At 51.8% G+C, this 13,004-nt stretch overlaps 6 protein-coding genes across 6 annotated transcripts; 3 read left to right on the top strand and 3 right to left on the bottom strand.

Moving 5' to 3' along the window:
• Nucleotides 1-631: 631 nt before the first annotated feature.
• On the bottom strand, nucleotides 632-1,350 carry N7468_008958 (putative SNF7 family protein Fti1/Did2; the record flags this gene model as incomplete). Its single annotated transcript, XM_058478254.1, has 2 exons — nucleotides 632-1,222; nucleotides 1,306-1,350. 2 exons carry the CDS (start codon nucleotides 1,348-1,350, stop codon nucleotides 632-634), a joined length of 636 nt encoding a protein of 211 aa, XP_058326584.1.
• Nucleotides 1,351-1,828: 478 nt separating this feature from the next.
• On the bottom strand, nucleotides 1,829-3,195 carry hacA (transcription factor HAC1; the record flags this gene model as incomplete). Its single annotated transcript, XM_058478253.1, has 2 exons — nucleotides 1,829-2,918; nucleotides 3,002-3,195. The coding sequence occupies 2 exons, from the start codon at nucleotides 3,193-3,195 to the stop codon at nucleotides 1,829-1,831; spliced, it is 1,284 nt and encodes a 427-aa protein (XP_058326583.1).
• Nucleotides 3,196-4,511: 1,316 nt separating this feature from the next.
• On the top strand, nucleotides 4,512-4,715 carry N7468_008956 (uncharacterized protein; the record flags this gene model as incomplete). Its single annotated transcript, XM_058478252.1, has 1 exon — nucleotides 4,512-4,715. The coding sequence occupies one exon, from the start codon at nucleotides 4,512-4,514 to the stop codon at nucleotides 4,713-4,715; it is 204 nt and encodes a 67-aa protein (XP_058326582.1).
• A 1,100-nt stretch (nucleotides 4,716-5,815) lies between these two features.
• N7468_008955 (uncharacterized protein) lies at nucleotides 5,816-6,124 on the top strand (the record flags this gene model as incomplete). Its single annotated transcript, XM_058478251.1, has 1 exon — nucleotides 5,816-6,124. One exon carries the CDS (start codon nucleotides 5,816-5,818, stop codon nucleotides 6,122-6,124), a length of 309 nt encoding a protein of 102 aa, XP_058326581.1.
• Nucleotides 6,125-6,588: 464 nt separating this feature from the next.
• Nucleotides 6,589-8,586, top strand: N7468_008954 (uncharacterized protein; the record flags this gene model as incomplete). The annotated part of the gene is made up of 11 exons (XM_058478250.1): nucleotides 6,589-6,707; nucleotides 6,780-6,935; nucleotides 6,998-7,172; nucleotides 7,220-7,313; nucleotides 7,364-7,449; nucleotides 7,497-7,627; nucleotides 7,687-7,816; nucleotides 7,867-7,963; nucleotides 8,015-8,284; nucleotides 8,334-8,418; nucleotides 8,469-8,586. The coding sequence occupies 11 exons, from the start codon at nucleotides 6,589-6,591 to the stop codon at nucleotides 8,584-8,586; spliced, it is 1,461 nt and encodes a 486-aa protein (XP_058326580.1).
• Nucleotides 8,587-8,847: 261 nt separating this feature from the next.
• On the bottom strand, nucleotides 8,848-12,685 carry N7468_008953 (putative MFS transporter; the record flags this gene model as incomplete). The annotated part of the gene is made up of 7 exons (XM_058478249.1): nucleotides 8,848-9,243; nucleotides 9,298-9,439; nucleotides 9,488-9,955; nucleotides 10,011-10,400; nucleotides 10,698-11,311; nucleotides 11,364-12,184; nucleotides 12,619-12,685. The coding sequence occupies 7 exons, from the start codon at nucleotides 12,683-12,685 to the stop codon at nucleotides 8,848-8,850; spliced, it is 2,898 nt and encodes a 965-aa protein (XP_058326579.1).
• Between the last annotated feature and the right edge of the window lie 319 nt (nucleotides 12,686-13,004).

Below are 13,004 nucleotides of genomic sequence, written 5' to 3'. Positions count from 1 at the left end.
GGTTGTGAAGAATCACATTGCGTGTTCAAATAGAGCAGGAGACATTCCCTGGTCGAGATGGTGGAAGGGGGTTAACTGTGCAAATTTGCTGGGTGGCCCCGAGGGCGAACGCGCTAAGCAACGCACGATGTGACCAGAACCTTGGTTGCCCAAATATAACTACAGCTTTTCGGCACTAGGCGCCTTGGCAGGAAGCGGTGACACTCGGTATCGAGTCCGCCTAGTTTAAAGAATCGAAGATGTCGGATTCATTGTTCATTGGCAAAACAGGAAAGGGTCGACGCCATTCGTAACTCCCGCCGGGCGAGGCCGCAAGACACTCGCAGAAGGAATCAAAAACAAGAACACACTGCATGTCCAGGGGGAAAAAAGCATAACGTCGTAAAGAGTATCGTTGAGGTTCACCTCCAGTAGCCGCACATGTTTCCCAATCTCCAGTCTTTGCAGAAAGGCTCAATCAAATGCCATGCGCCGGGGTCCGAGCAAGTCCATACCGCCTCTGAAAGACGTAGAGAAAAAGCAGGAGCGAGCGAATCGAAAAGAAAAAGGCATAAATGTCAAAAACTGTAGATAAGAAGAACAGGCAATGAGCATGCTTGAAAAAGCAAATGCAAGCAACCTTGAAACCGTGTTAGTTCGCAGCCCGTAGTGCCCGCAACCTTGCACCAAGTCCATCCTCAGCTTCCGCATCAGCCTTGACAGGCTGCTGCTCTTTCACCTCATGCTCTGGTGCCTTACCCTCCTCGAGCGCCATCCGCATATCAACGCCGGCGTCATCAGCCAACTGCTCCATCAGTCGATCAACCTCCGTCTCGCCCTCCGCTCCGTATTCCTGCATTGACACTCCCTGTGCAACATCCTCGATAGCACTACTGGCGATTTTAAAGTCCTCCGACCGGGCCAGGAAATTATTCGCGTGCGAAACAAGGTGCTCCAGGTTCACGCTCTTCGATGCGGCGTCTAGACCTCGCGAAGCCATCGCCAGCGTCCGCGAGGTATCGCGTGTGCTCTGTGCAGCCTTCAGCTCGTTGATTATGACGTCTGCGCGGGCGGCTTCGGATTTGAGGGTGACCTGGCGACGCTTCTCGCGGACAGCGGAGGCGGCGTGGATGCGGGCGATTTGGAATTCGCGGTTCTTCATAGCTTTATCGGCCTTGGCTTTTTCAGACTTGAAGGTGGCCTCAGCGCGCGCGGCCTCCTTTTTGAGGCGGTTGGAGTGAAGCTAGTCATGGTCAGTGGACTTGATCTCTCGAGGGGCATGCGCACCCGGAGGAGGAAGCAGAGTCATGCGCGGCGGGTGCTTACCTTGACATTTGTGCGGGCTTCGAAGATCGGATCTTTGCGAACCATGACGCAGGAGAGAGAGAGAGAGGAGAGAGATGTAAGGACTGAGGATAGAGAAAGGTCAGGGTTGTCCAGATTATGAGTTTGGAGGGATCGTGGAGTGGAGGGAATCTGGAGAGGGGCGGAACCGCGTGGCAAACGTCACTGACCGCATTCAGGGCCTCAAGAATGGCATTTTTAGCATCACACTAGTGCATATTCAGGCAGATGAGATTCCTCTCTTTGGCTAGTGACGGGATGATCTGAAGGCGAGTGCATCAGGCATCCGGGTTGCAGATCCGCGGTCCTGAACAAATACGTCCTGATGTATTATTTCGGATACAAATTACAAGTACAGAACAACTACAAAGGCTAACATTGATGCGAGAGGAAGGGTTGTGAAAAAAAAATCTTGAGCCTCTCAATTTTGCGGCTTGGGATCAACAAAGTGATGTTCAATAATAAATAGTAATACAGCCCAATAAAATTTCGCTAGTAGCCATCCTCATAATTGTTTACCTAGAGGCAGAGACACCAAAGTCGTCTCGCCCTTGGTAGACATTGAACCCAAAGAACTCCGAATGCTCCTTCGATGGAATGTCTTTCCGTTACTGCGTCGCCGGCCGGATTGTGAAGCCTGCCGTTGTCGTCGAGACCGGTCGAGACTATCGATCGCCCACGCCATGGTCAATAACGACTCCCACCGCGGTCGGCCCTCCGGGGCATCGGCCGACTCGGTCTGCGGGGAAAACTGCTCACTAACCGCTAGCTGCAATGCTCTGCCCGTCGCATCGCGAAGTGGACGCGCCAAGGCTGGGCTGCATGCTAGCAGGCGGGTGAGAAGCTTCATCCGGAAGACCGGCCGGGTCGACGCCTTCGAGAGCGACAGACTCGGGGTCGAAATCAACCATAGAATCAAAGGGAAATGCTGATAGATCTCCTCCGTCGAGAACGCCAAAGGTAAACCCATCTTCAGGGAAAGAAGGATTTGATTCAACGGGTGAATCACCGTGGAAAAGGCGGCGGAAGTCATCGTCAGAAAGAGGAGCGGCAACGTCAGTTGCAGCTGGAGCTTCGCCCGCTCCGAGGTCGAAGAGAGGGAGAGGGCCTTCATTTCCTTCGAGGCCAGCGACGGACACTGCAGGTCACACAACACCGCTGCAGGATGTTGTGTCACGTCGGAGGCCTCAGCCAGATTTGAGGGCGAGAGGGTAGGAGAGTAGTCGGCGGAGGGGGGGGGGAACGGAATGCGTTCCATGGGGAGCTCATCACGCTCTTGCTTGAAGAGGGTGGGGGTGAGGGTAGGAGATTCGATGACGGGGGTTCCCGCCTTAGGCTTAGGAGTGCTGCTGCGAGAGCCACGGACTTCGGCAGACAACTGAGCCACTTGTTGGGACAGGCGGTTGTTCTCCATCTCCATCTGGGTCAACCGCTGGAGAAGGAACTGGTTCTGCTCTTCCATGCGGATCTTCTCGGTCTCCAGCTTCTCCATCTCGAGACGCTTGCGCTCGCGTGAGGTCTGAGCAGCGGCGCGATTCCGAAGAACACGCTCGATGCGGCGTTGTTCTTTCTCATCGTCGGTCTTTGCGCGCTTTCTGAAGAGGAGTGATGTCAGAGAGTGATCTACGTATTGAAAGATGAAGGTTGTGGATGTATGCATTATGCATCCTGCACGTACCGTGGGGGTAGGTTGGTCTTTGGTACTGGAAGTTCTTGACCCCAGGATTTCCTCTTCTTCGCTGGCTTTTTGTCATCTGAGTGCTGCTCCGGCTCCGGGGAGTCGAAAGACGTGTCTGCAGGGGAAACAGTCAAAATCTCCGAGTCAGGAGAGGCTGGCATGGTGTCCAGTGGGTTGATAGTATCTGCTGTCATGGTCTCGTTATAGTGCTTGTGACGATCAAAGAAGTGGGGAGCGGACCCTTAAGGATGCACACTCTGAGGCCACGCTGTCATCACAAGGCACCGGCGAAAGAGTCCGGAGCAGGCAGGTGTGAGTCAGCGAAGGTAGAGGACAGGTGGTCTTGGGGATCTTTGGTACCGGAATGGGTGGGCGAGAGGGTGCTTAAGTAGAGGCCAGCGTGTCCATCCCTAGAAAGTCGCTGCCAACGAAGGGTCAGGGGGCCTGACCCTTCGGCGGTACCTGCCTCCCCCGCCAGAAATGTATGCGGCCGCAAGTACCTCCCGCTCAGCGTGCAGGCTGTCGCCAGCCTAATACGGTATGGGAACGTAAAATACAACTAGCTGCCAATCAGGCTTCCAAAAGCCGGCCCATCTTGGTAAATACGTGCGGCCCAGCCCCTGCGCCCCTGGATTCCACGGTTCTGTTTCAGCTTGGGTCTGACTGCTAATGCACCAGGCCCGCTTGCCCTTTCTCATTGATTGATTCGTGCTTCTAGCTGCGTCTATGGCGCTTTCAGCCCCTTTGTACGGAGTACACAGCCCTTCAGGGGCAACAGTTATTCTTATCCCATGGGACCCTTGTAGGGCCTGATACTCGGGTGTTGGAAGAGTTGTTCGAACCGGCCGCACAGGAAAGAATCCTAGCACTCACATGCAACAAGAATTGATTACTGGGGTCTGACAGGGTTCTTGCTACGGAGTATACTCGTCTACTCCGTGCTCCTCCATGATCAGAATGGTTATCGGGAACCACCCACAATTGCGACATGCCGAGGCCTGGGTCATTATTCGCCCGTCTATACGCCGGTGGATCCGGGCGCATCAAAGTCCAGACGCAACCGGTGGAATCGTCGGAGCAATCAGATTCATGCAAGACGATAATGTGTTGCGGAGTCGCCACTGGACGCAAGTTAATACTCCGTATTTCGCTGCCCCTGAACTCCTCAGCTGGGATGGGAGAGAAAGGGGGTTCACGCCCATTCTAGATCCAGATTGGTGGAGAAGTTAAATCCCACCGAAGCATGTCGAACAACAAGGAACAAATGGAACAATTGCAGCGGGGCAATTTAAGCGTCTGATAGTTCGAACTGACGACAGACGTATGCTTGTAGAACCATCGAATATTGGTTTTAACACTGATCAATAATAAAGACTTCAGTTATATTTTTTCTAAACTTTAGAGCATCGCGCCTTAGAAAATCCGAGGGAATCCCTGTCAGGAGTGTCTTGTGCAACTCTTAACCGATTATCAGAAGCAATTAGATCTTCGAGTTAATCAAACTCTGCGCATGGTCGATCAACTCCACTGTTCAGGCACAGTGGAAGTGGCAATGAATATACCCGTGCATCCTCGCCTCTCTAGGAAAGTGACAGGAAGTATGTTACAAGTTCTTCAGGGGACAGAGATGGCAGAGCTCAAACGAAAGGCCGGCAAGACCTGCGCGTTACATCCGAGCCACCAAGCTCCGCCGGAGTCCGTCCTCACCCACTAAACGACGGGGCGTCCCGCAGAACGTTGTGCGCCCAGCCGAGGCCATCCTCTCTGAAAGTTACGCTTTGATAATTATGGCCTGGTTTCAAAATAGGCCGAGCTCCCAAGAGGCATACTAGTGGGTTCTTCCTGGTCAGGTGGATGAGAGAAGTCAATATGGAAGGGTTAACCTCTATCGATCAGAAAACAACCGCCTCTATTTGGATACAATAAGCAGAAGAAATGGAGTGGTGTCCGTAGTTGAGTAGCAAAACGTTAGCTTGACTTGCCCTCTTCATCTGCCAGTTCGAATCCGGGAAATGCCCAAGTTCTGATTATAGTCTTGCGTCAGGGCGTTTTGTCCGGCAACAAAATCCTCAATCATGAAAGATGGGAGGATCGAAGGGATCTACGAGTAGTCGATGCAGTATCAGGCCAGAGCGACCAGCCTGTTCATGATACGGCAACTGCTTGAAGGGAATGAAACTTCAGCGGGTGCATACGCCACTGGTCTGAAGTCGACTCAAGTCGGTCGCAGCAGCCAGTATATTCCCCACGCTCCCTACATAGTAGATGCAACATGCTGCCGCATACACTCGTGGAGTGATTATATTTTAAGCGGAGTTTTGGGTGCCAATTCCTGGTGAAGTGAATTGTACATGACATCGGTGCTGACGGGAGAAAAAAAGTGAGCACCACAAGTAAGATTTGATAATCATGGACCATTGAATTTACTGTATAGACAGAGAAAAGCATATAGTGAAAATAAAAAATATGACTTACTACGAGAAGTGATCATATCGGAGAAAGTAGATTTGGCATCTCGAGACGGCTCTTGAGAAGGCCCACATGTCTCCAGTGACATCAGAAGCCGACCGCCCCGCAGGCCTCGATATCAATTCGCGAACACTGAAGTGTTCCATGAGAACTTAATCTAGTGCAATTACACTCCCCCCTCACACCCGGTTCAGCTCCGACTCAGAAGTTGGAGAAGCTATCTAGCTTGGTCATACTTATTCTACCCTTCACTGCGAGTTTGCAGGGAGCCTCCAAACTCAAAGCCGCGGCCACTTCCCAGTTCTACAACCCGCTCTGAATACAGCCATGGGGTTAGACATAACAATGCTTGCCCCCGGGCCAGCGGGGACTAGCATGATCGGTGAAAGCAATATAGATGCAGCCGCTCGACGAGGACGGGAACGACATCGCCGAGAAGCAGAAAATAAGAGAGCCGTGAATGACGAAAAGGGAACGTCCGGTCAATCTGAGACAAAGAACTCTCTGGTAACTAGTGAGTATGATTCGCAGCGCGACAAGGACTCTGAAGATGCGAGGTATGCGGCGCAAGGGCCGATTGCAGCGACATCAGAGAGGGAAGACCCGAAGAAGGGACTGCGGCGGGCATGGGAGAGGATTAAGACGAAATTTTAGGATGCAAGCTTCAAGCCCCGCGTGTGTATTGTTGGGTGCAGCATTATATGCCACAGAACCACGAAGCATTGTGCCCTAGGCCAGAAGATGGTTAGTTGGTCAAATGTCCGGACATCATTGACTGAGCCTAAAAGTTACACTCCGGACGGAGGCCAGAATTGGGCCCCGAGGAGAAAAGGAATCGTCGAGAGAAGACCAGAGTTAGGCGTGCCACTGTATCGAATACGGGGAACGAACCAAGCTTTGCCAAGTTCTGCCAATCATCGTATGGGGAATCGCGGGTTTCGAAAAACCTGGGGTAACAAAGTGCGGGGAAAGGTAAGAGGCGAGGAGGCCGTGGTCAGCAGCGGAACCAAATGTAGGCGCCGAACTGGTTATTTCCCACCCCTCTGGGATCGTCTGTGCTGCTTCTGCGTTTCATCTGCAGCTTGTTGCATCTTGCTTCTAGGCAGTGGTCATCAATCATGGATACTAAACCAGCGACTGTGGAGATGGAGGAGCGTAAGCAGGAGCTGAGCCGGTTCGGTGACGATGAGGAGCAGCAGAGGCTGACTCGCCGGCTGCTGTGGAAGCTGGATGTTCGGTATACGATCCTCGGAAACCCAAGAAGCTCCGCCAGGACACAATGGCTGATCTGATTATCGTTCGTTTACAGGATCCTCCCTGTGTTGGCGCTTCTTTTCCTTTGCTCCTTTCTCGACCGCACCAATGTGGGAAACGCAAAGATCATCGGCTTGGAAAAGGACATCAAGATCTCAGACCACCAATACGATATCGGACTGGCAATTTACTATCTATTCTACATCTGCAGGTGAGCTACCGGTCAACTCTGCGGAGAACGTAGTCAGAATTGACGCAGGCTAACCGCAACAGTGAGCTGCCAAGTAATCTTGTCTTGAAGAAGGTCTCTCCTAAGATCTGGCTGCCCTTCTTGACAATTACCTGGGGTATCATTACCATGTGCCTAGGCTTTGTACAGAACTATGGAAGTTTTGTAGCAGTGCGCGCCTTGCTAGGGGTGGCCGAGGGTGGATTGCTGCCCGGCATGGTGAGTAACCCCGTACGCGCACATCACTGTAATCTGATGGTCGAAAGATTCTGTACCTCTCTTCCTTCTATAGGAGGGCAGACCTGGCGCTCCGAATTGGTCTATTCTATACAGCCGCGTCTTTATCAGGTGCCTTTGGTGGTAGGTGATTTCCATCAAGTGGCTCAAGCGCGTAGCTGATCGCATTCCAGGGCTTTTGGCACGCGGGCTCGCCGAGATTGGCCCCCGAGGAGGCCTCGAGGGCTGGCGATGGATTTTCATCATTGAAGGATTGCTGGTACGGACATTCTGCACATGTTCTATTCTTCTTCGCTAATTGATTAGACAATTGTCTGCGGCTTCCTAAGCTATGTCGTTCTTCCCAACTCAGTAGAGACGACCTCATTCTTGACGGCAGAAGAGCGGGAGTTTGGACATGAAAGACTGATGCTGGATAATCCTATGTCTTCTCAAGGGTATGGTGGCCGTCCAAACAAATCCGAGATTCACTGAAGCTCCACTGACAAATTCTTAGAACATTAGCCCCCGAGGAGCAAGCATTCATGTGGTCTGAAGTCATTCGAGGAGTCTTGAATGTGCAAGTGTGGCTCTCTGCGTCGGCCTATTTTGCAATCCTGTCTGGTCTTTACTCCTTCGGACTATTCGTAAGATCACTAACCGCCCATCTAGAGAGCCCTCAACTAACGTGTTACAGCTGCCAACAATTATACAGAACCTGGGATTCGCAAAAGATGCAAATCAGGTGCAGCTGTGGTCTGTGATCCCATATGCTGTCGCCACTGTTGTCACAGGTGAGCTCCCACCAGGAACGGTTCCAAAATGGTATGCTGATTCCGATCTAGTTGCTGTGGCTGTTATCTCTGATCGCTTGCAACTACGAGGTGTTGTGATGCTTTTCGTCCTCCCTATCGCAATCGTTGGATATGCTGTGATTGCCAATATTGATTCTCCGCGAGTACAATATGGAATGACGTTCCTTATGGCGACGGGGCAGTATGCGAGCGTGCCATGTATCTTGGTATGGATGTCAAACAACTCAGCCGGTCACTATAAGCGGGCCACCACATCTGCGTTGCAGCTTGCGATCGCCAACGCCGGAGGATTTGTCGCGAGTATGTTTTCTACCCTACAAGACAGGCCCATAAGCTAATTTCTACCTAGCGTTCAATTATCCCAAACGTGATGGGCCACAATTTCATCGCGGCCACACTATTATTCTCGGCTTGCTGGTATCTGCCTGGTTTATGTGAGCACATGCCCATCTATTCTTATTAAACAAATACTAACTTCTTGAAGGATCCTGTTCAATGTTCTATACTGTGCCAAGATCAACCGCGATAAGCGAAGCGGCAAGTATGATAAGTTCTCGGACAAGAATGATGATCGTAACCCAGACTTCAAAATGATCCTTTGAGCACCGAACCTGGCAGATCGTATATATTGGCCGGAAATTGAGAGCATGATGCAAAATGAATACTAGCAAACTATCGAATTGAATTCATCTGTAAACATAGATCCGCCATCCGTAATGAGCCACTCCATAACGTGGGCGGCATCTGTGTGTTAAGGCTCTTGATTATGACATGGTGAAAAGAAGTGACGAAATACAAGTTCTATACACAAAAGGACAGAGTTTTATATGGCTCCCCAAAAACGGCAGTGGTTTACTCTGCCTCTACTCTGCCTCTTCGTCGGCTGCTCGCGCAGCTTGCCTTCGTTTTCGCTCTGCAGCTTCTTTGCTGGCAAAAGTGAAAAGAATTCCAAGATCATAGATCACCTTCAAGCTACCGGCAATCATAAAGGATATGCCAAGCTTGCCATTCCGAGATAGAATACCGGTGATAAGGGGTGCTATGCTTGAAGTGATAGTCTTGACTACGTTGACTGCACCCATAATCGCGGTTCGCCGGTCAGGTGGCAACACAGCGGCTAAGAATGCGGACCGGGGTGCCACGTCCATGCTCTGAGAACAAGCGCGTAAGACCAGGAAAGTAAGTGCCAATGGAAGCTGGGCTGGAACAGGAACAAGCAGTAGGCAGATAGCAGATGGTAGATGGGTAAACGCCATTGTCTAGGTTTAGTTAGTCTATACAATAGGTCATTCTCAAGGAAGAGGCGGGCATACTTTGACATTGCCAAGACGTTTGGCTACCGAAGAGGCAACCAGAATCGATACTGCAGATATGCTACTGGTCACAAAGAAGATGGTACCGAGCTCGCCCTCAGGGATACTGAACTTTTCACGGAAGAAGTATGTCATCCAGGACCTTGAATATGTTAGTAAACGAAATGAGCGGGTATGGAGTGTGACTCACAGAGCTGCCAGCCCTGAGGCAAATGCATCCAGTCCCATGAAGAAGAATAGGCTTAAAACCAAGGACCGTAGCTCCCGCTCCATCGAAGACCAAATGGTTGTCTTCGCGGAGTCTTCTCTCTGTTCGGAGGGGGCATCGGCCAACAGCGGCCGAGTTTCTCCATTGTTCTCCGGTTGCTTCTTCTTTGGAGAAGCCTCAACATTCTTACTCAAAGCTAGAGTCAGGATCAACTTAAGTATGCCAAATATGCCGTAAACTAGAAAGATCAGTCGACACGAAGGAAGGAACTCCCATCCATGAAGCGATTGAAGCGAGGCCATGACCCATCCACACACAAGCTGCCCTAGCGCAGTACCAGCGGTTCCAAGGAGACTATACCAGGCCAGCACATCGCTCAAAACCTCTTGAGGGGTTAGATGAGCCAGAGTAGACTCTTCCACAGCTCGGAAGGGGCCAAGGTCATTACCACTACGAAACGATTAGGACTAAACTCTTAACATTACGCAAAGGGCAGAGAACATACCTCGGGCTAATAACTCCAAAGATAGCTGCCAGCAGAAGAATCCAAAAATTGCCCACGAGTGCAAAAACTACTCCACTGGCAGCCATCATAATCGACCCAACCGACAGAACAGCTTTCCGACCCATGGCATCAGCAAATAGCGTAAGCACGAAGCTGATCGCAGTATCTCCAACCAAGGTTAGAGCCATGAACAGGCCAATCCGGTCATCGGAGATGCCCAGGCATGTAGGTACGATGCCAGGATTAAGGTCGAGGCGCCGAAAGCGAACATACGCACGAAGCGCTGCGCGGAGAGAAACTTGACATCGCGCGACGAGTCCCACAACGTGACCAGGCCTACTTCGTCGAGGGCGTGTACGATTATGCGCCTTGTGCGCGATGGAGTAGGCTCTGCCATGGCCAAGAGTAGCAGAAATGTCGAGGTAGACAAGAGGGGGAGTTCAAGTGCTGCCTGTTTTGTTTTTCTGAGCGGGGATCGACGTTTCAGCAGATTTATCCGTTCTACAATCTACAACTTTTTGACGCAAGTGGATCCACACGTTTGTGGCTGATTGGATACTGTTCTGTCCTCGAATGCTTGTCCTAATGTGCGAATGTCTGGTTTGTCAAATGGGGATTCGCCCGAAGTTGGCCGGGTGGCTCTATACTGGACATCTATTGACCATATTCGGATCTCGATCAACTCACTCCAGACCCCAAGGTTGTCCCGCCGAGGGAATAGCCTCGGATTCCTCTCCATCACACAGGATCTCTGTATTCCTGATCTCAAGTGGGAGTACGAACCCGCCTTTGAAGGTAGACCAGGACACATCGCCTCGTGCTGAACGATCGCAATCAAAATGCTGGGAGCAGATGGGTGTCTCGAAGTTCTTGAACAATACCGCGCGACACTGGGGATCAGTCCGTTCGCCAAGACAGAGAACAGATCCTGAGAGACCTTCCATCCCAGTGTCCTCATGCATTGCGCGCCATATCAGAGCCGCTGTTTGAGTGCGCGACTTACGGCTCCATAAGTATTCTGTCCCTTCTACAATTACCTTCTGCATCGTGCCAAATTCACCACATCCGGACCCGCCCGTGGACTTATTCGATAGCGCATTCAGCCCTATTGCAAAAGTGAACTTGCCATCCAACGCATCTCGATAGTTTCCCCAGTCGACGATTTTCGGCGCACGTGAGGGCCTACAAATTTTAGGGAGACAATCTCCTTTTACGATTGAGATATCATGGCCAATACTCTCGGGGAAAATCGATGATCGCACAACGTGGTGATCGTAGGTCGTCGAGATATGGCCAATTTTCTAAAAAGATGTCAGCAGGCTTGTGTCAGGCCTGTGAGACAGAGTCATATACCTCCTGAGGATCAGTGATAGACCATGCGGTCTTTCCAAGAGGACAGTCCATTGGCACGCCTAGTCGGATGGACTCTGACATTCGGATCACGGTCGACAAGGAGAAGGCTGATTTAGTCTTTGATAGCCAATTCGAGTTCTGGGGCTCACGATGCACCCGCGGATTCTTCACGTCCACAAATGCATGAGTCGGGACCGTGATGCCCTCGGAATTATCAAGGAACTTTAGCTTCAAGCCCAGAGGCGCGCTGCAATTGCTCTCATCTTGAGATTTGGCTACCGCATTTCCGCTCCTTGGGCCTGTTTCGGTCGGAAAATGTTCAGCGATGTCATAACCCAACCGCAGCAAGCCGAATGACGGCACGCATCCTTCTAGCCATGATGCTTTCATATGTTTCCGATCGCGAAAGAGCACGATCATAAAGCCCGAGATCAATACCCGTGCACCGATAGCCGACGGAAAGAACCGGCGAAGGAGATCCAAGTCTGATGCGGTCAAAAACCGCCGGGGGTTTATCTGCCGGGGTAAAGGGTCTTCGCGGCTGCCACTGTATACCTGCGACAGCTGGGGTAGAAGGTATTCTGGATAGATGTGGATTTCGCGCCCGCCCGCATGGGTGTCATAAACAGGTGTCTTTGGCGGGATACTTACGACCCAAATCTCCTTGCCATCGGGCTCGGTGGCCTCATATACAAACGGGCAGGGTGCGAGCGACCGGTGGTGAGAGCGAATCAATTCCTTGTCCTCAGGCTCCACCGTGTTCTCCTTGTGGGCTTTCGCGGCAGCGACATCGTGGGGACCCCACTTGGTGGAGTTTGTTCCTGGAAATTGGAGCTGTCAATCACTAATTGCTGCTTCGCCATTGGGCCCAACTCCCCCTTCTCCCTCAAAATTCAGAGCTAGGAAGGCTGACTATGTACCAGAGTCAATTGTTGCGGCAAGAGGATAGATCCCACCGGTGGCTTTGGACTATCGACGCAATCGGCGGGGATCGGCGGATAAGGATATGGGTCGGACATGATTGCTGCAGGATTGCACAGATCCCATTGTGCTAGGGGTGCGATGGGGAGCCTACCAGGGCGCTGGCCGGAAGTCAGATCCATTCCTTGTCATCCCAGCTCATCAGCTACACACCCGAGCCACTCCAGTTCCCCTCGGCTGGACATGATGTCAATCCCCCGGCGATCACGGACCTATGCTCCGGAGCTATCCTCGTCCATTCAGATCGATGATGATGATGATGACCTTCACACACCAATCATGATCCACCTGAACTCCAGCAGCGCCTCGTCAAGCAAGGTGGAACCTCCCCGCCTCCCCATACGAGCGGTCAAGGATGTGTGACCCCCAGCACGGAAGAACGAACTCTAGAAGCAAGAAACCTCCAGAGTTTGTTCCGAGACACGATCAAGCTGCATGAGCTGACAAAAGAGAAGCATTCTATTGCCCCTCTCCCGGCAATGGTCGCACTGCAGCCCGTGGTCAACTGGGTCCATCTCAGTACGGGCCCCCAGATGGCTGCCGCAGCTGCCAATTGCTGCCAATCCGGGTCCGATCTGCGGGTGCCAATCTGCGCTATTACATCGCGATCGTGCAGATCTCGCCAGCTAGACCGAACCATGTTATGAACGATGGAGCTCG

Source organism: Penicillium chermesinum, assembly GCF_028974085.1.
Source record: "Penicillium chermesinum strain IBT 19713 chromosome Unknown utg000007l:1.0-2695246.0:1.0-2697696.0, whole genome shotgun sequence".
Taxonomy (NCBI): Eukaryota; Fungi; Ascomycota; class Eurotiomycetes; order Eurotiales; family Aspergillaceae; genus Penicillium; species Penicillium chermesinum.
The sequence above is the reverse complement of the archived record's forward strand: the minus strand, read 5'-3'. Positions and strand labels throughout refer to the sequence as shown.